The sequence below is a fragment of the Halichoeres trimaculatus genome, unplaced genomic scaffold (genome assembly GCF_033239565.1).
Source record: "Halichoeres trimaculatus isolate MK-OKI-2021-1 unplaced genomic scaffold, fHalTri1.1 fHalTri1_scaffold_3, whole genome shotgun sequence".
Taxonomy (NCBI): domain Eukaryota; kingdom Metazoa; phylum Chordata; class Actinopteri; order Labriformes; family Labridae; genus Halichoeres; species Halichoeres trimaculatus.
The window spans coordinates 37,534,361-37,558,915 of NW_027437181.1; the positions used below are offsets into that span (position 1 = coordinate 37,534,361).

The 24,555-nt window shown below is 42.6% G+C and overlaps 2 protein-coding genes across 2 annotated transcripts; both read left to right on the top strand.

The window, feature by feature from the left end:
* Window positions 1–187: 187 nt before the first annotated feature.
* LOC141787871 (uncharacterized) lies at window positions 188–7,251 on the top strand. Its single transcript, XM_074666565.1, has 7 exons — window positions 188–463; window positions 3,026–3,299; window positions 3,376–3,434; window positions 3,831–4,140; window positions 4,435–4,475; window positions 4,759–5,044; window positions 7,232–7,251. Exons 2-7 carry the CDS (start codon window positions 3,035–3,037, stop codon window positions 7,249–7,251), a joined length of 981 nt encoding a protein of 326 aa, XP_074522666.1. The 5' UTR covers window positions 188–463; window positions 3,026–3,034.
* Window positions 7,252–18,276: 11,025 nt separating this feature from the next.
* Window positions 18,277–23,688, top strand: LOC141788087 (NACHT, LRR and PYD domains-containing protein 1 homolog). The gene is made up of 10 exons (XM_074666923.1): window positions 18,277–18,696; window positions 19,112–19,155; window positions 19,254–19,339; window positions 19,476–19,690; window positions 19,804–20,057; window positions 20,887–21,009; window positions 21,425–21,572; window positions 21,667–21,693; window positions 22,273–22,334; window positions 22,473–23,688. The coding sequence occupies exons 1-10, from the start codon at window positions 18,639–18,641 to the stop codon at window positions 22,749–22,751; spliced, it is 1,296 nt and encodes a 431-aa protein (XP_074523024.1). The 5' UTR covers window positions 18,277–18,638; the 3' UTR covers window positions 22,752–23,688.
* Window positions 23,689–24,555: the final 867 nt, after the last annotated feature.

The window sequence follows — 24,555 nt, forward strand, 5'->3', positions numbered from 1 at the left end:
ATACAGCGCACATGCCCAGGCGCGCAAACAGCTGACTGACAGATGATCCAGAGGTGATCAGATGATGCCGTCATCACTGAAACTCGTCGCTTCATGTGACGTTCTGAAGGGATGTCCCATTGCTCTAAAAACGAATCTCCTCCATCCTCTCTCCTCTCTTCATTTCCTCACGTCTCTACCATGCATCCCTGGTGGAAGGGACGCAAGTGAACGACGCATGTGGAGGAAGGATGGATGGAACTTTAGAGCTTTGAGACGCACCCATAGTCACTGTTGTGCAGTGATGCAAGTTGGTAATTTCTCTCCGGGTCCGTCCTGCCTGTTAGAAAGCGGCGCCTCTGAACAGGAAATATGCTTGTCTACAGGAAAAAGTGAACCAAGGGTAGAGATATAGCTTAATTTTAAGCTGGTGTTCCTGAGTACTAATATTAGTACTGCTTATGTTAGTGACTGCTTATGCACGGTGAGTGTTGTGAACGTCCAGCATAAATACAGAACCTTATCGGCAAGCAACAGAGAACGGAAACGAAAATGTATTGGTCTTACTATAACTTTTTGAGGTCTTCTTCCGCGTGTGTGGAAATGACAGTTGGAAGCCTTGAATATAGCGTACAACCTAGCTAACATGAAGCTAACGTTCGTGAGGAGTTACAGTTAATGTTACATTATGTAGTCTGCCTCCTACAGTATTTGAGAACTAGGCTGAATTTTGTGCGTGTGAGTAAGAAAGCGGGAGAGAAATGTCATTTTAGCCGAAGAATGTTGGTGTCACAGGAGACAGAAATGTTTCAGGTTTAAAGAAGTAACGTCAAAAATAAACTTAAGCGTGGTTGTAGCTATCGATAACATTTTTCATTAGAGCCTTACATATTGTCGTTATTAAAAATATACAACCAACTGCTGGTTCTCTGATAAAATTGCTACCCTAGACTTGGGGTTCAGTGTTCATATGTTTTTTTTTAGTAATGGTATTGACTTTTGCCTGCCAAATGAACTAATAAATTAATCACAAAAAACTGCTAGCCTTCAGTAAAAATTGAAGAGAGTAGTTTCAATTAATAAGAGAAGTCTGTAAATCTGAGTCAGTTCTGATACAAAGGCAGAAACTGTTTAGGCCGAAGACTGACTGAAATATTGATCCAAAGCTTAACCTAACCCTAAACTGACATGATATGAATTTTCTTCAATACCTACAAGACCTTTTTGGATGATAAGTAGTTTTTTTTTAAAAAAAAAAAAAAAAAAAAGCTAAACGGGTGATTCTCACAAAACTGTCCTGACATTTCAAAAATAACTTTTGGTCAATTTTGCTAGTTTTTACTCTCATTAGTAGCAAGCAGGGTCTCAATTAACTGACTCAATTAAAGTGAGCAATCAATATTTTATTAAACACATTTTCATGTTTTATTGAGTCATCGACCAAATAAGTTCATTACCGTAACACATTTTCAAATGATGAAAACTGAGTATGTATGAAAGGTAGACTTTTTTTTCATGTATGTTCTACTAAAAGTTCAGAATAGCCACAAAGTGTAAACATTCAGATAAATGTTTATTGATATAATAATTTTAGTTATTATGTTCATTACCGTAACAGAATTGCATGTTTTATACTATTTTTTTCCTATGGTGTAAATTTTACAAATAAATAAAAAATGTCAATTTTCTAATCTGAAAAGACTTGACAAATAGTTCCTGTGCAAACATAAAATTTGAAGTTACTACTCATTCTCATCCAAGTATTTACATATACAACAAGAGTTACGGTAATGAAAAGTTGTTACGGTAATGAAAAGCTTTGTTACGGTAATGACCTCACATAGAGACCTTGTTTTTGGAATTTACAAATTAGGTTATATTGACCATATCATTTTCACTGTTTATCATGTAAAGCTACATTAGAATTACTGAATGAATAGATTGTTTTGGGCAATAAAAACTGAGCATAACTTAACAAAAATAACCAATGAATCGAGCAATTCATAACAGAATAACGGACGGTTTAATGCAACTGCAATCAATACATTGTACAATAACGATAACACAATAACATTTTTAATTAATCGAGAGAAATTCATAACACAGTAACAGACCGTTAAATGCAAACTCAATCAATACAATGCATACAATAATATTTTCAATTATCTAAGAGCAATTCATAACACAATGTATTGATAACAGAATGTTTAAGACGACCACCATCAATACTGTAACAACAATCAATACAATACCAATAACAGTCAGTAACTTTCCAACCCTCTCCCCCTTTCAAACCTTTCTCACATATGTTTTGCCCAGATCTCTGCGGCAACATTGAAGTGCCTGGCTGACGATGTAGATGGCATAGGCTCAGGGATAGGGTCCAGGATATTTTTTGTGCTTCTGCACCCTTGCTTTCGTAGCTTCTCTGGCTGTTGAAAATTAATGTGGTGTTCAGCATAGTTTACGGAGCATGTTGAAAAAAAAGTAAGTCTATAATCCATTCCCGTAACTTTTTAATGATTGTTTTTAATGAAAAAAAACCCCTAAATTACTAGCTAAAATACAAAATTAAAAATTTATGGAAAATCCATGGTTTGGTATTATATATCAAACCATAGTTTGATATATAACGCAAAAGTAAGATTGATTTAGTAGCCTATCAAATCCTTACAGACATGACAAATTGTAATTTCGTGACAATCACCCAAACATGGGTAATGTTTTGATCCTATATAAGTACAGATTGAATGGAAAAAACTAATTGGGATATTCTGGCAACCAGCCATGAATGAGTGTGATAAAAATGAATCTGAGTAGATCTATAATCTGAAAGACTTTGATTAATTTCCTGTTTCATTGTTTGAAGTTTAAAAAGTTTTTCAGTCAGTGAACATTTATGAGCTATTGTTATGTGAATTAGTGAATCACCCCAGCTGTTATTACCTTTATTAATAATAGGTAGGGTTAAGTTAAACATAAAGAGATGTCAGAAATGTAGCACACGCCTGAACCTGCTTATTGTCTGATATTTCTCATGTTCTAGGTTGAAAAGATGACGACTAAGAGGGAGCTGTGTGAAATATTGAAAGATTTGAGCTCTGAGGAGCTGGAAGACTTTAACCGAAATGTTGAATTGGAGAAAGGTGTTCAGCTCCTTTCAAAACACCATCCAGAAGGGACAAATGCAGAGGACGTAGTGGAGCTGATGGTGGAGAAGTACAGTGAAGATTGTATGGAGTTGACCAAAAATGTTTTTAAAAAGATGAACAGGACTGATCTGGTGCAGAGACTGTCAGACAGCAGCACAGGAAGTAAAGGTAAGACAAGGAAGATAAAACAGTTATGTAAAAGAAATTCCTCAGAGGTCTTCAATCATTGCATCTTTTCTTCCAGAGAAACACTCAGTGCAAAGACACCCTGAGGCCAAACAGTGGCCTTCACTGATCCAGAGAGTGAGTATGACTTTTCACACCAACTCTACACAACCCAACTTTGACCAAGTGGATCTTAAACATTTTCATTAAAGATACCAAAAACTAACGTTTCTCACAAAGCTTTGTTATGACTTAAAATTCTGTCAGTTCTTCCTTCGTTGGCACATAGTAAGGAATTTTTTTCTACTCAAATTAATAAAGGTAGGGACTCGACAGTTTTCGTTTATTTTTATTTTTTCTTTTGATTTATAAGATAATATGCAACTGGTTAAACCGACACTTGAAATGAATACTTCATGCAAAAAAGTAGTCCCCCTGATAAAACCAGTGAAATCTCTGCAGAAATTCATGGTGTTTGTTCAAAGCACAAAAATGTGACTTTTGTACATGAATCATGTCCCTTTAATTTACCAGGTTGAAATGATAACGTCTGATATCGAAGTGCTCATGGACGTACTGGCTGATTTGACTGAAGAGGAGATTGGGTACTTCAGGAACTTCCTGAAACAGACACCCATCGAGATACACAAGTCTTATGTCCCTTGGTGGCAGCTCTTAAGGACAGACCCATGCACAGTATTTGTAGGTGGTCATCAGGAAACTGTGTTTTTAATGATCATGACCTGCGGCCAACACTCTGTTGAGACAACCAGAGGGATTTTAAAGAAAATGGAGAGGACGGATCTGTTGCAGAGGCTGACAGACACCAGCTCAAGGTTGAAAAGTAAGACCTGAAAAACCAGAACAACTTTAAATCACAGAAATGGCTCTTCTCTTCTCTCATAAGTTTACACGCTTATTTTCTGTCTCTTTGTTTTTCTTTTTGCAAATGTATTATTTAAATTTATGAAACTAAATACACAGCCTGTACCTGAATATACCTGTATATATTTGGTGTTTTTTTTCAGCCAGAAGAAAACTATTTTTGAGTCATTGATAAGAGGGTGTGGATATTATTCTGTCTTGTTTTTGAATACAAGGTTATTTAAAAGTTTGGATCATTTTTTTTTCTCCACAGAGAAAGAATCAGATGAACAATGCTCTGCACTGATCCAGAAAGTGAGTAATATAGCATCTGTCCTGACTGTGAGCTTTAAAGATTGGACTGTGTTGGTTTGTAACCAGGAACTCAGGCTTTATACAGATCACACTCTAAATGTGTATAAGTGTGGATGTGATGACATGACAGTGTACTTTTTTAGTAATTTATTTTTGTCATCAGTTGAGAAAAATCTGAAGTGGTTTTCTATCCACCCCACCCAGCTCTGCTCTTTTATTGATGAAATGCTAAGAGAAATCCTTTTACCTGGATAAAGTCACATGTTTGTTCTGATTCTTTCAGGTAGCAACAATGTCAGCTGTTCAGCAGCTGCTTTCGGAAACTCTGCATTGTTTGAGTCAGAGGGAGCTCAGTGAATTCAAGAAGTTCCTGAAAGAAATTGTCTTCAAGAAAGGTCTCAAAACCAACCCATTAATGTGGAGACATGGAGTAGAGAGACAAGGTTTAGTGGATCAGATGATGATGACATGTGGACAACAGTCTGTGGAGCTGACCAGAGGGGTTTTAGAGGAGATAACCAGGTCGGATCTGATACAGATGCTGTCAGAGAGCAGCTCAGCACTCCAAGGTAAGAGAGATTTTTTTTCTTTTGTTCCATTTTTGGCTGAGGATGAATCAAAATAGATAAACTAATCTACCTCTGTGTTGCCATGTCATCACTTACATCTTTATTATTAAAATTATCCATCTATCAACTTGTATTGCACTTTTTTATACCTGAAGATGTTGAGGAAATGTTCTTATGTTTGTTACAACAACTTTTGGAACAATCAGATGTATCAGAAAAAAAAATACCAGTTGAGGTAGAAGATTTTCCTCTGAGTCTTTAATTTTCATACATTTTTTTCCAGAAAAAAACTTTGTGGACAGATATCAACCTGCTCTTTTAGAGGAGGTAAGTTTTGCTTTTTATAAAAAAGATTATTTGTCCTTGATGCTAACTGAAAACTCTGCTTTTTACATTGATACCTGATGAAGTAAAACAAATGGTAACAGTTTTTTTTAGGAGAATTTCTTTGAGCCATTGCAATACAAGCAGGAGTTCTTTGTCATGTCAGGTTGCAGTTTATCTGTGAACAGGTTTGTTGGGGTGAAGATTCAGAGTATGTTTTTTTTTGTTTATATATATATATATATATATATATATATATATATATATATATATATATATACATACATAATTTTTTTTCAGAGTTTCTTTTAATTTTTTATATTTGCCACATCAAGGCCATAGATCCACACATTTTTTATCTTTACAAACATCTTCAAAAGCGTCTATGGGTGTTTTACAACAAATGTTATATAATTAATGTAGCTGTCGCCGTCAGAATGGCATTGGTTGCCGTGGCAATAATCAAGCTAAAAAAATAAACTATTTTATTAAATAAGATTTCTTTTTGTATAAACCCTTATGCAAGCTTCAAAGGAAAGTTATCTTGTTAATATAGAAAATTTTCATTCAAGTTTTGTTTGTTTGTTACTGTGTCAATAAAGTTGTGCTGAAAGACGTCACATCTTTGACCGGGAAGCTGAGCTAATGGCAGCAGCTCAGGCCATAGACATTATATACTTAGACGCCTCATTGACTGGCGCTGCCTATTGAAGCTGACATAGCTGCTGACGCCATCTTGGATGGGTCTCACACGCCACCCCAGTGCGTTTATTATACTGAGAAAGGGGTAGAATGCACAACTATTATGAGAATAACTCAGCGAATTTTTACCCGATTGTCACACTCAAGCCAGTATCACTTGGAAATCTTAAAAATGTGAAGAAGAAGAAAAACGCTTGTGATAAAGTGAGAGAGTACCAGCTCCTACTGTTAGCATTTTGTCGATAGTCCAATACCGTTAGTTACAATGACATAAAATGTTAAATGGTTAATAACACAAAATCATTGTGAAGTCTTACTTGTGAAAGGTAATCCCACGTGATCTGCTCTCAATATTGCGCCGGTTACAGCAACCGTAGGCGGCACAAAATACTGGCATAATTAATCACTTTGCGCTCAATCCGTTTGTGTCTGCTGGAATGCAGTGAGGAGACCCATCCAATATGGCGGCGACGCCCTACGCGGTTCAGTACGTAATGAGGGGTCTATGTATATATGTCTATGGCTCAGTCTATGAAGAGAGAAATGGCAAGTTGTGGAAGAAGCTTTTATCTCGTCCTTTTTGTTTGTAACTGTTGGTCAGCAGGCGAACACGGTAAATATTGTCTTATATTGTGTTTATGTACTTTGAATATAAGAGTAAGTCATGAAATATGTTATAAATCTCTGTGAATGTGATGATTTGAGCCAAAGGCTAAACTACTGTTTTCCATTGTTCCGGTTTCCACAGTGTCTTCATGTCGCTACTTCTGTGAAGACCAAAGATTTGTGGACATCAGTATGAATCCTGAAGTTTTACTGACTGGCAGTTATAATTAATATAATATTAACAATAATATAATGATATTTATTCTCCATTGCTCAGAAGTTGTATTTTTTTCTATTTAGAGACAGTTGCTCACAGCAAAAATTTTACAGTGGTCTTCACTATAAGGTTTATGAGCATGTCATCACTAAATTGATGCACATCAATGGACACATATTGGCCACTGTGGTTGGTGAATATCAAACTCTTTACCAAAAGGTTGATATTCATCAACAGAGCTGATATCAGCAGATCATGATGAATTAACAGAGATGTTCTTTTAAATCACCTTAGTTAAGAAATCTGATGTTTAATTTCTGTATTCTTTGTGTTTTTAGGCAGTGAAGGAAGATGCTGAATGGATTCTTTTCCAAACACTGAGGGGTTTGAGTTTTAAGGAGCTTGAGAAATTCATGTTCTTGCTAAAGTTTGCATACTTCCAGAGGAGTCTTCCACAGATCCAAACAGAGTCAGGACATCAGCTGGAGGAACTGGTGTATCTGATGGTGGAGAACCAGCATCCTGTGGAGGTGACCATAGAGGTTTTAATGGACATGAACAGATCTGACCTGGTTGAGAGGCTGTCAGGGATCAGCTCAGGACTTAAAGGTCAGAGAAAGAAAACAAACACTGCTTCATAACAAAACCACATGCGTGTCTCATTAGCGACACATTTCTAAATTTATATTTCATCTTGAGAGTGACAGTATTATTGGACCTCATAGTACCTAATTTGTTAACAGGGGTATCAAGTGTGTCCTCTCATTGAGCTGAGTTATTTTTACTTAATTTTATGAGTCACCAACCCACAGGTTTTGTGAAGATTTTTGAACCATTAATTTCTGTTATTTCTCCTCAGGGCCAAGTCCGTCTGAGCATCTCCAGAAAGTGAGTAATGTGACATCAGATAATATACACATCACACTTTTCATGACCTTGTTGTTACCTGAATAAAATTATTCTGATGACACAGTTGGCCTGCGGCCAAGGGCACTATTGTTCTTTGACCGTTCTTTCTTATTATTCCACACGTGCTTTGAACACTAATTATCCCCCCTGAACATGCTCAAAAACTCACCAAAATTGGCACGCACCTCAGAATTGTGAAAAATGTTTGTATGAAACCCAAACATGACCCCCAACATCCCATTATAAGCTCTCCAGAGCCAAAAAACCTCTAAAACACACACTTAAACAGCCCTAGCTGGGGCAAGGAAAAGAGATGTACAGGGATGAAACCAACGCCAAAATGTTTGTCTCATTGAGACGAAAAAAATTATATGCTGACACCCTGACTTTTCCAGACAAGAAGTTGGCTATTTTTCTTTAAAAATAACATTTCCACATACCCTTTCTACACTATTTGAATGCTTATTACACCCCCAAGCATGCTCAGAAACTCACCAAAATTGGCACACACATTATAAGGGAACACAGCCTGAGCAAAGGGCTAATTAGCCTTTCGCTCAGGCTGTATCACTCGATAACACAGGGGCTAAGCTGTTTGTGATAATGTTCATTCCAACCCACAGTCAGCAATTATTCTGCAGTGGTCTGTTCAAACTTGAGAGTCTATCAATAACAGTGGCGAACCATGGCCCCAGCCACTGGGCCTTCAGTAGGACCATGGGACCACGCCTGGCAATAAACAATCAAACAAAGAAATAAGAACAATAGCCAGAATCATGTGACATGGAAGTTTAGTATATTGAAAGTTTTGTGGGATTACAAATTTATTATGTGCCTGAACACTGCAATACCTAACAACTTCAAACAATTGACAAAATTAAGATATAGAATTGAAAAAAAAAACAAAAAAAACTGAGTTGTAAGGCATCCAGCAACCACACAGGGCTCTAATTTCGTAGACCAGGCGCAAGTGCAGGCGCACCTGCCCTGCGCCGGCCTTCGCCGTGCGGACAGGGCGTAACCAGCACACTTTGCAAATTTCCTGCAGTGCCAAGAGAGGCGTAGTCAAGGCACAAAGGAGTGCAAAGGTGCGCATCCACACCTCCCTTCGCGCAAATGGCAGAGAGGGAGGAGAAAAGCCGTGAGTGGGTTTAACACAGCCGAGCGCTGTTTTCACCAATCAAATGAGCGCCTCTCCTCGCCTTTAAATGCGTTGCGGCCGAGGTGCAGCGTCTGATTGGTCTGAGTGATCCTCAGCACTGCGGAGAGAGTGCTGGTAGCAGAGACGGTCAGAGCCGCTGTCCCTGCTGCAGGAGAATAGACAGCGGGGCACATCGGAGGACACGAAGCGCGTCCCTGTGTGGACCAGCTCCCAGGACAGATTTAATCTGTTCCTTTGTCATTAATAGGAGTACAAAATGAAGAGACAGTTACACAGCTGGCTTATCCATTCAGAATACTTTTGATCCACCTGCACTCCTGGTTTGTCATCGCCAAATAGCAGAACCTTTGGTGATATACTGTATACTCTCCCAGTGTCTCCACCTCATCCTCCTTACAATAATGTACTCCATCTTTTTAGATCACGTTAAAAATAAAGACCAAAACAGAGAAATATGGGAAATCACGGGTAAATCCTGAGTGACACACATTTATTTTGTCTTTTTTTTCTTCGTCTTTTCTCTCCCTCTTTTCTTTGAATTAAATGAAATGAGAGAACCAGATATATACTCAGTATCAGATGTTAAGGCTGTTTATTGTTTCATTGTAAGATGTGCATCAAACTTCCAGCTGCCGTCAGGTTAACTTTCCATTATGACAAAAGGCTTTAATCTGACATCAGATGTGACGGGACAGTTAATATAGATATAAATGTATATGCTGGTTCAGACGGTTATATAAAATAGTGATTGCTGTGATTGTTTACTGCATTAAAATGTGCCTGACACTCTGGAAACCTGCCTCTGAGGCTTTGTTGACGTGAGCGCACATGTGCGCCTGTCACCAAATTACAGCTGTGGAGGGTGCGCTCGGCCTTGCGCCGAAGATAGACTAAGTTGGAGCTGGCAAGTTTTCAGCGCACTTTTTTGGCACAAAATTGTCACTGCGCCAATATGAATCTGCTGACACCTCCCACTGGTGCGCCGTCAACTCCCCCTGGCGCGCAGTCACACCCATCTCTGCGCAGATGGTCTACCAAATTGTCAAATTGGCAGCGCAAGGCGGTGTGCCGCATGAAATTAGCACTGCGCAGGCTGCTCCAGGCTTGCGCCCCCTGCGCTGCGCCACGAAATTAGAGCCCACAGTCTTCTCCATTACTTTCCGCCATTTCTTTCCACGTTCTGCCAACTAGATCTTCTCTTTTCTCCTCACTCACTCACAGCTACAGTTAGGGGCTTATCCATTCGAGTGATACTCCAGGATGGAACAAGTTGGGTCCTATCACAAGGTTTAGGGCAGAAATTACCCCTACAGCAGTGTTTTTGTGCAGCAGAAGCCCAGAGCGCTCACACCAAACACCCCCTCCCTGCTAGTCAGCCTCTTTCCTCTGCACTCAGACAGGGCCATATTTTACTTGACCAAAAACACAAATAAACGGACTCCCACCAAAAAAAATCTGATATCCGTCTGCATTCACGCTTTTTTTAGAGAATTTTCAGCGCGTTGCTTTCACACAAAAACACCGCTAAATAAGGCTCTAGTTCTCATCCTGTCTCTTCGTCCTGGCAGACTAACTGCGTTTGTTTATATCTGGGACGCCCCGCGCGCTGACTGATACACTAAGTGGCGAGCGCCTCGTAGCCAGCCGTGGCTCTGCAGCGGAGGTAGCGCCGTTTTACGACAGGATGAGAACTAGAGCCTTATTTAACAGTGTTTTTGTGTGAAAGTAATGCGCTGAAAATTCTCTAAATAAAGCGTGAATGCAGACCGATATCAGATTTTTTTGGTGGGAGTCCGTTCATTTGTATTTTTGGTCAAGTAAAATATGGCCCCGTCTGAGTGTAGAGGAAACCGACAGACGAGCAGGGGGGTGTTTGGTAGGTATTCGCGAATCCCCGGAAGATAACAGGAAATGATCCCGCCCACAGCTTAACAAAATATGATTGGCTTAGACAGCTGTCATTGTCAAATTGTGTCCACATTCGCTTGAGTTACACAGGCATTCGTTGCAGTTACTGAAGGCCCTGCCTGCCAGAATGTGTCGCTGATTTACCCAAATACCATCAAAAGGAAAATTGTGATTGGTCCATTTTCCATTTAAGTATACTAACCCACTGTTTGCCAGGACAAGTTTATAAAAATAATATAAAACTCATTGCTATGATTTCATTGAGTAAAATAAATAAATAAAAACAAAATAAAAAAATAAAGAAATAAAATCATTATTTAGGAGTACAAAAATTCCTTCAAATTTTTAATTAGACCTTCACTGAATACCTTGAAGGCCCAGATGGTCACCCTTTGATCCATAAAATGAAGAGTGAGGTTTTGTTAACTCTGCTTGGTAGATGACTGGCAGGACATAGCTAACCAGTATTTACTAACATTACACATTACGGATATGTCTTAGGGCACCGGACTGCCAGCTGAGCTAGATATAAACGGCTACTTAACTACTTACAAACTGACGTTGTTTACTTGTGTTCACATTAGCCTACAGATACGTCAGAGCGCCGGGCTGCGGATGTTGCTAACACATAGCCGGCTGCCACAACATTTGCTTGATGTCATGTAGCGCTACGTAACTGTACTGATAAATACCTTACCTCAGCGAGTTGTATCCAGTAAAACGTCTTGAACAAAGAAAACTTGTTTTGATCTGATCTCCATTTAATTTCAAAACAAACACACGGCTTGCTAAAAGTAATTTACGACAGTGTGTGGAAACTCCAGGCCACAAGGTGGCGAGGAAGTGCAATTAAAATGGATCCTCCTCATACAACTGCAAACACTGTTCTCTTTCATAATATTTCGCTCGATGTCTCACTATGGGATGCACGCCCCTGCTGCAGCCCTCAGAAGCATTAATCTCATTACGCCAATCCTGATTGGCTGGTGAAACGTGTCCGTCCGCCATAGGTAGAGTCCCCCTACCTTAAATACTTCATGCGGACGGCACCACGTCATTCAAACACCTCTTCTCACTCGGAGCATATCTCGCATCCTGGGCTAGCTAGCTTAACAGACGGATCTTATTTAGCTTCCGTCGCCGGACGCTAACTAGCTCTAGTTGTCGGTCACACCAGATCGATTTTTGTGCTATTCTTGCCTCTCCACGGCTTGGCTAGCACTTTTTTCCTCGACGCCCCACCACGGCTTTCGAGTTTCGAGCTTTAGCACACCAGCTAATCTCTTTTGTACGGTTAGCACACCAGCTAATCTCCCGTTAAAACGTTAGCACACCAGCTAACTGCCTCGACTCCCTGCCTGCACACCAGCTTGCGAGGAATGGAGGCTAAAAACCCTCACACTAGAGGACAAGGAGACTCTGGGGCTCGTCCCTGTCGCTGTGGGAACAAGATTTCGAGCAGGGATCCACACCAGGTCTGCTCGAGCTGCCTAGGGCTGGAACACGCCCGGCTGGCTATCGATGTCCCTGGCTCGTGTCAACACTGTGCGGTGTTCACAATTAAGAGTCTCCGTAGACGGCTAGCCCGCCAGGCTAGCCTGTCTGGAAATGACCCCTATCTCCCTTCCGACGGCGCCGCCGACAGAGACGAAGAGGAGAAAGGGGCCGTTGCGGTGTCGGCACCAGAGGCTAGCGCCAGCTGGGGCTCCCAGCTCGACCTAGCCGCGGTCCCTCCGCAGGAGGGAGACGTCCTGTTACTGGACTATGGGGACGATGAAGATGACGCCTCGGAATACCTCATCTCAGAGGATGAAGAGGACGACATCTTCGCCACTCCGGCACAGGCTGCACAGCCCGCGCCCTTTGTCACCTCTGAGGATGGAGATGAGAGAAGCACACCAGCTTCTTCTCCTAGCTTGGACATGCTCGACGTGTGTAAACGCGCTGCAGCCCGGCTGGCCATCCCCTGGCCCTCTGTCGTAGCTGAGACCTCCAAATCCCGCTACGAAGGGAAGAAATTGCCCTCGGCCAAGGGCGTGACGAAGCAGCTTGTCCCTGTCTTCCCGGAGCTGCTGGATGAGATAGCGCGCTCGTGGAGAGACCGCCCTTACAGCAGCAGGAGCCCGATTCCCGGGGCCTCTTCCCTCGACTGTGAAGCGATGGAGAGCCGGGGTCTGCTCCGTATGCCTCCGATGGAGCCACTCGTTGCAGCGCATCTTCACCCGCGCCTGTCAGCGTTGTCCTCCAGGAGTCCCAGCCTGCCGTCCAAATCTGACCGTTTCCAGTCAGCCCTGACTGAGAAGGCGTACAGAGCGACGGCGCTCTCGGCCAGAGCGCTCAATGTCCTCTCCCTACTCACGGCTTATCAGGCAGAGTTAGGTGAGGATTTTGTGCAAACACAGGATCCCTCTGTCTGGGAGGAAATATCGGTCATCACCGACCTGTGTCTCCGTGTCCAACGCTGCGCGGTCCAGGCCACGGGAAAAGCGCTGGGTTCTATGGTGCTGCAGGAACGAGCACGGTGGCTCAACCTCGCACACCTATCAGACAGGGAAAAAGAGGAAATCCTGGACATGCCCATTGTCCCGGAGGGGATTTTTGGCTCCGCTCTGGACTCCATGCACCGGCGGTGTGAAGCCAAAAAGAAGGAGGATGAAGCTCTCCGGCTGTGCCTCCCTAGAAAGCCCCCAGCTCCCTCTCCACCTGCGCAGCGTAAAAGCTTTGCGCAGGCTGCTTCCCAGGGTTCGCAGTTTAAAATTCCTAAACTGCCGAAGTCTCAGCTCGCCCCGGGCCCCCCACCCGGCCGGACCAGCTGGCCTAAGAAACCCGAAGCCTCGGTAACGGCTCCGCCGGCACAGCCCGCGCAGCCCGTCTACAACCAGGCGAGGAAGAAGAAGAGAGGGGTCTGACCGCCCCTCTCTTCACCGGTGATGCAGCTGGATGTTCCCCGTTCTCCAGCTCCACCTGTTCGGCTTTTCAGCGTGCACTTAGGAGCCCACCACGCCCCTATCTCCCGGTTGCCACGGACCGTGCCGGTGCAACCCAGGAGAAGTGGACTGTTGACGACGGAGGGTTTTGCTGTTGCCCCTCTCTCATGTCCACAAGCACGCACAAACACACATATTTTCAGTTCGAAAATAAAAAGTGTCCCACTGTCGTATCCAGGCCGAGGGCCGAGGACGCAGTTCATAAACAAAGCCAAACAAAATGTGAAAATCCAAATAAACTGCGTGGTGGCGACACCCGCTGTCCCCCCTCGGTGGGAAGCCACGGCTTCCTCCGACGCCGGGGTAGTAAGTGCTCCGCCGCCACGCTGTCCTCTCGGGCAGCAAAGTTCAGCGGCACTCGCAGGCTATGGCACTGTTCCACCAAGAGAGGGCGCCTCCGCACCGCGGTGGGAGCCTCTCATGGTGGAGAGGCTGCAAGTGGCATCCACTCTCTCCCTCAGATGGGAGAAATGGGCCGCGCTTGCAGCCTCACCTTGGGTGTTAAAGACGATCACGAGGGGATACAGGCTGCAGTTTGCAGCAGTTCCCCCGCGATTCACCGTTGTAATACACTCACAGGCTCAGGGAGAATCAGCTCGTGTTTTACAGGAGGAAATCCTCTCTCTGTTAAACAAAGGAGCAATTTCTGTTGTACCTCCCGCAGAGAGTCAGAGCGGTTTTTACTCCAGGTATTTTCTGGTCCCCAAACGGGGGGGGGGGGGGGGGGGGGGGGGGGGGGGGTATTCGCCCGATCCTGGATTTACGTGCTCTGAACAAATACCTCAGGAAATACACATTCAGGATGCTGACACATGCATCGCTGCTGCGCCTCGTGCGACAGAGCGACTGGTTCACTTCTGTCGACCTGAAGGACGCGTATTTCCACATCCCAATTTATCCTCCTCACAGAAAGTATCTGAGATTCGCTTTCAGGGGGATCTGTTACGAGTACCGAGTACTCCCCTTCGGCCTGTCTTTGAGCCCGAGGGTGTTTGTGCGGTGCACGGAAGCAGCAATAGCCCCGCTGAGACAGCAGGGCATCCGCTTGGCCACATATCTGGACGATTGGCTGCTGTTGGCACAATCGGAGCAGGAGGCCAGAGCGCACACGCGTATTGTCATACGACACCTAACCGATTTGGGTTTCGTGATAAACGCGGAAAAGAGCATGCTGTTCCCAGCACAGGATATAATCTTCCTGGGATTATTCCTGGACTCGGTGACGTTCACAGCGCGCCTCTCGGCGGACCGAGTGAACGGTTTCAGGGCGTGTCTCGCGCTTTTTCAGCCAGGCAAATCTGTTCAGTTCAGATTATGTCTTCGGTTACTAGGACTGATGGCTTCTGCCATTCTCGTAGTCCGTCTGGGACGGCTCCACATGAGGGAGTTCCAACTTTGGGTGGCCTCATGTGGACTGGATCCCGTGCGTCATGGCGCGCGGAAAGTGTTGGTCACACTGGAATGCGTCAGGGCGCTGCGCCCCTGGAGAATCCCGTCCTTTCTGACCCAAGGGGTGCCCATGGGTTCCGTCCTGTCCAGGAAGGTGGTCACTACGGACGCCAGCCTGACAGGTTGGGGCGGGATTCACGAGGGCCGGTCTGTGAGGGGTCGCTGGTGTGTGAATCTTCAGCGTTCTCACATAAATTTTCTGGAGCTTTCGGCGGTGTTCCTCTCCCTGAAACACTTCCTTCCGTCTCTCATGGGTCATCACATTCTAGTGAGGACGGACAATACAACGACCGTGGCGTATATCAACCGTCAGGGGGGATTACGTTCCCGTCAGTTGCATATGCTAGCACGCAGACTGATCCTGTGGAGCTGCGGTCGCTTCCTCTCCCTGAGAGCGACGCACGTCCCGGGAGTCCTGAACACAGGCGCGGACCTGTTGTCCAGGGGCGCGCCAGTATACGGGGAGTGGACTCTGCACCCGGAAGTTGTGGAACAGATATGGACCCGGTTCGGTCGGGCCGTGGTGGATCTGTTCGCGTCAAGAGAAAACACGCATTGCCCTCTGTTTTACTCTCTGCGCAGCATGGATGCTCCTCTAGGGGTAGACGCTCTAGCGCACGCTTGGCCGCACGAGCCTCTATACGCATTCCCGCCCCTGGCCTTGATACCCCCCACTCTGTCCAGAGTGAGGGAGCACGGCCATGCACTGATTTTGATAGCTCCACACTGGCCTGCGATGCATTGGCTGGCGGAGATTTATCAGCTGATGTGCGCTCAACCCTGGCAGCTCCCGCTGCGCAGGGACCTGCTATCGCAGGGGGGAGGGGCGATATTCCACCCGCACCCGGAGCGTCTGGCACTGTGGGCCTGGCCCCTGAGTGGTTAAATCTGTCAGCTGTGGGTCTTTCACAGCGGGTTATTTCCACTATACAAAGTGCTCGGGCCCCCTCCACTAGGTCTCTGTATGACTGTAAGTGGAGAGTGTTTGAGGGATGGTGTCACAGAAACGGCCACATCCCTTTTCAGTGTCCTGTGGGGGTGATATTATCATTCCTGCAGGACCTGATTGACAAACATAGGGCTTTCTCCACGGTTAAAGTGTACTTGGCAGCAATCGCTGCCTGTCACGTGGGGTTTGGAAAGCAAACAGCGAGCCAGCACCCGCTGGTTTGCCGCTTTATGAAGGGAGCGCGCAGGCTTCTCCCCGTGTCCAGACCGCTGGTGCCACCGTGGGATCTGGCTGTGGTTCTGGAGGGGCTCAAGGGCCCTCCTTTTGAGCCATTGGAGGGAGCTAGCCTGAAACATGTGTCTCTCAAGACAGTGTTGTTGCTGGCTCTGGCTTCAGCTAAACGAGTCAGCGACATTCATGCGCTTTCGGTTCATCCCTCATGCGCTCAGCTCTTCCCGGGGGATGTGAGGATGATTTTGAAGCCCAACCCGGCTTTTGTGCCTAAGGTGGTGGGCTCATGTTCCCCTATTGACCTTGTGGCTTTTACTGCCTCACCAGGTGGGCAGCGGTCACATGCGTTATGTCCGGTCCGTGCGGTGCGCACTTATATGGATATGACGAGGAGTGTCAGGAGGAGCGATCAGCTGTTCGTCTCCTGGGCTAATCCTCACAAGGGAAAACCTGTCACAAAGCAGCGTCTATCCCACTGGATGGTGGAGGCGATTGCTTTGGCTTATACGAGTCAGGGTTTGCAGCCTCCTGGGGGCCTGCGAGCGCACTCGACTCGGGGCATGGCTACATCCTGGGCCTTATTCAGGGGAGTCTCTGTTCAGGACATTTGTGCTGCGGCGAGTTGGTCCTCGCCTCTCACTTTTGTTCGTTTCTATATGCTGGACGTCTCTGCTCCCTGCGTGGCACGAGCAGTTTTGCTGTCCTGATTTGAACGGAGTAATTTCCCCTGTAGGTTGGTGGACGCTTGATAAGCTTGTCTGGCAATACGGGAGCAACCATATCCCATAGTGAGACATCGAGCGAAATATTATGAAAGAGAACTTAAGGTTATTTACATAACCCCGGTTCTCTGAGTAATATGAGTGAGATGTCTCACCAGACAACCCTTCTTGCTTGGGCGAGTGAGAAGAGGTGCTTATCTTGAATGACGTGGTGCCGTCCGCATGAAGTATTTAAGGTAGGGGGACTCTACCTATGGCGGACGGACACGTTTCACCAGCCAATCAGGATTGGCGTAATGAGATTAATGCTTCTGAGGGCTGCAGCAGGGGTGTGCATCCCATAGTGAGACATCTCACTCATATTACTCAGAGAACCGGGGTTATGTAAATAACCTTAAGATATCACTGATACTGACATGATTTCCCAGTTTTGGATTGATGCTCTGTTATTTCTGTCTGTCAGGAACCATCATCACTTCATTGGACAGTTTTCAAAACACTGAGGGGCTTAAGTTATGAAGAGTTTGAGGAATTTAAGCACCTAATGCTGCGCACTGCTCTGGACAAAGACTTTCCAGGAGTCAGAGGAACTCAAGGAGCAGACAGGGTTGAAATGGCAAAGCTGATAGTGAAGACCCATGGCCAACAGTGTGTGGAGGTGACTGCAGATGTTTTACAGAAGGTGAAGAGGACTAATCGGGTGGTGAGGCTGTCAGTGTTCAGCTCAAGGCGCAAAAGTCAGAGTAAGAGACCTCTCTTATGTTAATAATGTCAAAACTGAATAAACTGAAGTGTCACATTCTTTGTTCTTTCTTTATTTAAAAGTGGCTGAAGTTCATGTAGGGATTTTTTATAGTTGTGAAGTGCAGGAACAGGACATCAAAGCCAAATACTCTCTTCTTCAAAATACAGATTTCAAACACACTGAATACGGTCATCTTGAGTGTTACTGATTTTTCTTATCATGTTATGTTTTGTTTAAATATGGGAACACTGATGAAAGTTGCAGTTTGTCTGTATTCACATTATTTTCTTTTTCTTTCCTTCTTATTCTACTCAGGAACGCACCAGTCCAGAGAACTTCAGAAAGTAAGAATTGTAACATCATGCAGTTTGCACAACACAGATTGGAAAAAAAATTATCAACATTTCTACAAAACAAAAAAACGTTTTTTCATGTTTGCTCACCAAGATGATACTGTATTTTAAAATGTGGAAGTTGAAATGTTTTTCACTGTGTTATCACTGGGCTTTTGCTGTTTTACGGAAAAGAAAATTAAACTTGGTAAATTTTAGAGATTTTTTTGATTATGTAATAATAAAACTACACAATGAACAAATCTTCAGTATGCTTTAAGTTTAAGTTAACTTTAAATAAAGAACTATGGCCAGCAGAGTGTGTGCAAAGCGCCGAAGGATCTTTTAGAAATGATAACAAGGATGGATCTGGAGGAGAAGCTGTCAGAAAGCAGCTCAGGATCTCAAGGTGAGTTGTGAACACAGCATTATTCCTCTTTCAAAGATCTGGTGTGCAGATTCTGTCTTTTATTTGTTTAACATCTTCAAGCGAGTTTTTTATACATTTGTTTGTTTACCATCCCAGTTTTGGTGGAAATTATTGCTTGAGAGCAAATGAAGTAGAAGTCCACAAAATCAGAATAAACATTCATCAGCAATCATCATTATGACATTTATACCCCAAATAGTGTAAACAATAAATCTCCTTCCTCTTTTCAAGTAACAATAAGTGTAGAGAGTTACCAGTACATCGGTAATGGTTAATGGGAGTTCAGATAATGAGTAAATAAATACTAAATTAAAACAGTTACACTTTCATGCTTTGGGAAACGTATGTTAAATGTAAAATAAACCCCTAAGAAAAATTCTGTCTTTCCAACAAGGGCCTTCAGGAAGCTTGGAGCCAGAGGCCTGTGGGGGCAGCACGGTAATCCCTGACATCATTTTTATTCAGTTTCTTTGTAATTCTTTTTTGTTTTGTTTATGTATGAGCTGTTGCTTATAGGAAAGTCTCCTTAAACATAGAATCCCTGTCAGACCGACTCCAGTCCCTGGACCAAACTGGAACCTGGGGTGAACAGCTCTGGAGGACATGAGTCTCCATCTTACAGGTAAAAATAACTTTTTGTTTTAGATAAACTTGAGACTGACACAGTCAATATGAGGATTTATTCAGCTGTGCCTGTAATACAGCATCATGCAGTTGTTGTACCTGTATACACACTGCTGTTCTTTTCCATGTCTTAGCCTACAGAGTGAAACAGGAAACTATGAATGTAGTGTCTCTGGCTTGCGCTGGGTCTGTGAGGAGGAGGTCAGCTTTCAGTACCACTTCTGCTCTTGGGGTGGACACATGGAGAGGATGGAAAGCATCAAATACATGCCTGCAGGTCCTCTAATAGACATCAAAGTCATCACAGGAAGGTTAAATGAAGTGTACCTGCCTCACTGGATCTGCACAGGTAAGTAGAAATACAGAAAAGAACATGAAATAAACCAACATACTGACAGTATTTGGGAAAACTGATGAAATTATTTTCCCCTCATGATGTTTGTATGCTCTTGTTTTGTGTAGAAGATGATTCTAAAATATCTGACAACTATAAAGTCCTTCACATAGATGAGTGTGGAGATGTTGTGGAAAACGTGTCTGAGGTCACACCGTCCCATGTCAAGTTATCTGAACCAGTTTTCTCACCAAGAGGGGTTCTGATGAAAGTTGGCTTCCCAGTGAAAATAAGATGTAGCGTGTTGATCTACTACAAACCCAACACATCATTTCTCAAACTGCGTGTGTATCTGATCCCGTGTGATCCTGCTCTACAACAGGTGAGTAAATGTCTTCCTCTCAGAAATGCAGAACACCAGATTCAATATGGCACCGAAGCCTGTGATGGCATGTTGGGGTCAGTAACGAGAAATGTTTAACTTTGTAGAGTTTCATAATGTGTCAGGATTTTGTCCCTTCGCAATTCTAAGAGCTCAGTATAACTTTGATGGTTCGTACTACAAAACCCCTGACATAAGTCAAAAAGGAAAAATGGTCATGAGACGACTGAAGCAAAAAGCTGAGATTTAATACAGCACCGGAGTTTACAACATGTCAACAAGATGCTGGATGCTGAAATTGAAGAAGTGTTATGTGCTCTTGGTATTTGTGAGAGAGTCAAGAAGTGTATGTGTGCGTGTTATCCTTCGTACCTCACTGTCTTGGAATTAGCCAGTCTGAGCTGGCGTGGAAGGTGTCCCTCAACAGATAAGAGGTCAAAAGACAGTGTCCACACTGAGGTCAGATACAGAGGTCAGTTGAATCAGTATAGGTGGTACGTGCTTAAGAAATGTCTAAGGCATGTGGGTGTGTGCTGTGTAAGTATCAGGAGAAGCAGGAGCTAGTAGATAATAATTACAAGCATGATTACATGACAGGATTAGAACAGGGTTTACATGAAGTCAAATACATGAAAAGGTTAGGAGGTTAAGTGATCATACTGAATACATAAACTGTACAAAGATCAAATTATTCTTCACATAATTGAAAAAAAAATCTGCAATTACAGGGTCAGCTTGAGTGGTGATTTGGATTTTTAACTATTGGTTATCAAGATATGGCCTCCCAGTAAACCAGCTGTTAATTTACTCTGCTGTTGTTTTTTCACAGACTGTGGACAAGAAGGAACTCTCAAAAGGATTTCAGACAATTGAGAAGCCACGGCCGGACAAGTACCTAAAAATGCAGAAAGGTTTCAGCCTTATGGCAAAAACAGCAAATGTTAACCCAAAGGTACAGTTTGTCTGTCATCAGGTGTGTCTTTGTACCTGATGAAGGCAATCTCACACAGGTCCAGAGCGGTTAATGATGAGTGTTCAAATGTCATGGTGTCTCAAAAACAGATAAGGATCTGGTGAAAACAGAAAAAAATACGAGACAGGAAGTATTTCTTATTTTCAAAGCTGGATTCAATGGGAGAAGCACAGCTCCACACTGTCTCCTGTCCAAAGCCTGATAGTCTAAAAATAATCTTTCCCTAACTACTTCTTACATCACGTTGATCTTTTTTCAGGATTATCATTCCCAAATCAAAACTTTATAAATTACACAGAATATGAAATCATATATTGTGCATAACACTGTCTATGAGAAAGCCTTCCCTTGTGTTTGTGTGCCAGAAGATTAAACTCTTCGTGTTTGAACACAGAAAATTACCCTGAGGTATGACAACCAAGATCCAAATTTCTATGAAGTGTTCATAGAGAAACCAAACGGAATCTTCCAACTTGAACTCTTTTACATAAGTAAGAAGGAGGTTGAGTCTGAGCCAGTGTGGACCTGTGAAATCAGAGAAGGTTGGTGGTTACTAAACATTACAAAATATAGTAGGCAACAGATAAACTAAAATACCAGCTTTTCATTTCTGATTTGTTGTCCTTTTTATTTCAGATGACTACCAAAGCTCTGCCTCAGAAGGTAAGATGCTGCACAAGCTGAGATTTTACAAGGAATACATTCTTAAATTTACGTCCCAGATCAGTTCATTCAAATTTAAAAGTGTTAGTTATGATGTAATGACAACATTTCCAGTGATTTGTATATTATAGAGTTTACAACATTAAAAATAAAATCAAAGGAGGTAAGTACGTTTTAATGTCACAGGATAAACTCATGTTGTAGATGAAGTCCTTCAGCTGGCTCCAGTGATTGTCATTTCATATAATCACTCTTCATCACTGATATCTCACCTCTTCCATTTAATCCTCTAGAAAAAGTCTCAATTTTTCAAAAACATCAGTCACGTGAATGTTACATAAAAGTTTTGACTTCACAGTGAAAGAAAATTTTAGGCTTATTGTTAATTTGAGCTGCTAAATATGTGGACTCCAAAGGTGTTAGCAGGAGAACAAACAATAAGGTCAGGTCCTCTTCAGATTTTGCATAGCCTCCCACTCACTTAACATTATTTATTACAGAATGTATTCATAGAGCCTGCTGTAAAGTTATTCGATTATCAGTTACTAATGCACTATGTTTTATTTCCTTTGTCTTCAGACAAACACTCTGTGGATGATCAACTGTCTGCACAGATGCAAAGTTTAACCAACAGGATGCAGGTCTAATGTCTAATTATTCTAATTGTGAAACATCACTCCAAATGGCACATTTGAGAATACCTTTACTTTAAGGCATTTTAAGCAAAAGCAGAAACATTCAAGTTAAATCTTTTCTTTTTGGTATTTTGAATTTATTAGGCAGTAACAATCAGCACCACAGACCGAGAGAGGCTGCTAAAAACTCTGGAAGACTTGACACAGGAAGAGTTCAAAGAGTTCAAGTGGTATCTGCGGGACAAGGGCGTCCTGACAGGCCTCACAAGCATCTCAAAGCGTAAACTGGAGAGCAAAGATGTGCTGGAGCTGGTGGATCTCATGTTCGGCACCTACAGAAAACACTGTATGGAGTTAACCAGGAGGGTTCTCAGGGCGATGGATAAGAACGATCTGGTGGAGACGCTGTCAGACATCAGCTGATGATCCAGAGGTGAGTTTTGTCTGTGGGTTTTCCTGGACTTTAAATTGAAATACACCCCAGACAAGCAAACCACATTCAGTTTAAAACCCTGTGTATCAGTAGACCTGGGACGATAGTCAGTAAATCAATCAATGGTACGATAAATGAAACAAACCACATTTTGTGGGGTGGTTTTATTGTTTTGTTATTTTGTTGATTCAAATTTTATGGTTTGTGCATCAATAGGGAACCAAAAGTGTGGAAGCCTGCTACAGAAAAAAAAGAAAGAAAACAGTGATATATCAAATTTAACCATAAAATAAAACAGGGTTAAAGGATCTTGTAATATACTTTGTTGAAGTTTAACAGTTTTTGTGAGATTTCTGCTGCTGTTCTGACCTTACCGTGGTGCCATCATCTTCTTTGTGGAAACAGTCTTACCACTTGGTTGGTAGACTTTAAAAAAGTGTTTTATACTTATGAGCAGCTATTTTTATAAATAAATTATCAAAAAGTTTGAGTCTAACTTTGCACAAGGAGAATGGCTTGAAATGCCAACATTTAGATGTTTTAGAACAGTAACAACCCACTGAAGGTCTTTTTGTGCCAGGACCATTTTTGGCCTCTATTGTAAATCCGATTATTTTGTGATTTTTAGAGATAGCAGTGTTGTCTTTTGTGTCCCCTCAGAGGAGCTCTTTGTGGATATTCAGTACTATGATCTGATCAACAGAGTAAGCAATATAGGGCCAGTATTAAAATAGAATGTCAAAAGAAGGTTGTACTATGGTTGTCTAAAAGCAGTAGCAGCAGAAAAAGAATTTGAGAGGAAAACACATTTCCCTTCTTTGAGAATTGTAACTTAATTTTGTAATGATATCTTTTTTTAGGACTAAAACAATCATGTTGCACAAACAATGTTCTTACCATGATCTGGGCCTAAACAATGCTGAATGTATGAAGGAATCATTTGGAATAAAAAAGTATTTTATCTTGGTGTAACTGTAAGTTTTATACTTGATGTATGATGTTAGTTTGCGGTCTGTGTGGCTCATTTAATTGTGTCACATTTATAAGATGCAGTAGTATGTAAAATAAACTTTCCCTGAGCATGCTCACAGGTTTGTGTCCTCTGCTGAAGTTGGTTTCCTAAGAATGATTTAGCTACATTTCTCAAAATGTTTTTTGGACAGTTTTGTGCTATAGCAGTAATGTCTTTTCATTATTCTATGTGGTTCTTGAAAGGCTTATTTTTAGAACAAATTCCTTAAAAGTTACTTTTTAATTTTCTTTTACACTGTTCTTCTTGCTTATACTAAAATATTAAGTCAAATCAGAGGAAATGTGTTTTAACATGGTTCCAATGCAGAAGATTAAACTGTGCTGAAGCCTGCATTATGATATTAGGTTTACATTTACAACATAATACAGGACATTAATACAGTTTGAAGAAGCATAAAGCCTATTTAACACACATGGTGAATAAAGAATAAATGCCACTGGCACAATTCCCATCCATGCACCCTTGTCGTATATTATCTCAATTCATTTCTTATGAAGTCTATAACTTAGCATTCTCAGCTTAACAGTTGAATTTAGCTGAATGTAGTGGTCATTTGATCGCTACAGAAAAGTACTGTCCAGGTTAGCTTGTTTTATTTTCAGCCTGCTAGCTCAGTAACAAATTGATTGCAGGTGTCCTTAACTGAAGGAAATTCCTTAAGTCCTTTTAAACTCTCCAATATCATCAGTCTTGTTCTGAAATGGCCACAAAATAAATTTCATGGTGGTAGTTTATGATTTGACCATTTTAAAGGGGGATAC

Excerpts from the sequence above, each read along its gene's own strand:
- LOC141787871 (XM_074666565.1), top strand. The coding sequence starts at position 3,035 with ATGACGACTAAGAGGGAGCTGTGTGAAATATTGAAAGATTTGAGCTCT. Across the intron at positions 3,435-3,830 it reads GGCCTTCACTGATCCAGAGA|GTTGAAATGATAACGTCTGA; the intron begins GTGAGTATGACT and ends TTAATTTACCAG. Across the intron at positions 4,141-4,434 it reads CACCAGCTCAAGGTTGAAAA|AGAAAGAATCAGATGAACAA; the intron begins GTAAGACCTGAA and ends TTTTCTCCACAG.
- LOC141788087 (XM_074666923.1), top strand. The coding sequence starts at position 18,639 with ATGATAACAAGGATGGATCTGGAGGAGAAGCTGTCAGAAAGCAGCTCA. Across the intron at positions 21,573-21,666 it reads GACCTGTGAAATCAGAGAAG|ATGACTACCAAAGCTCTGCC; the intron begins GTTGGTGGTTAC and ends TTTTTATTTCAG. Across the intron at positions 21,694-22,272 it reads CCAAAGCTCTGCCTCAGAAG|ACAAACACTCTGTGGATGAT; the intron begins GTAAGATGCTGC and ends CTTTGTCTTCAG.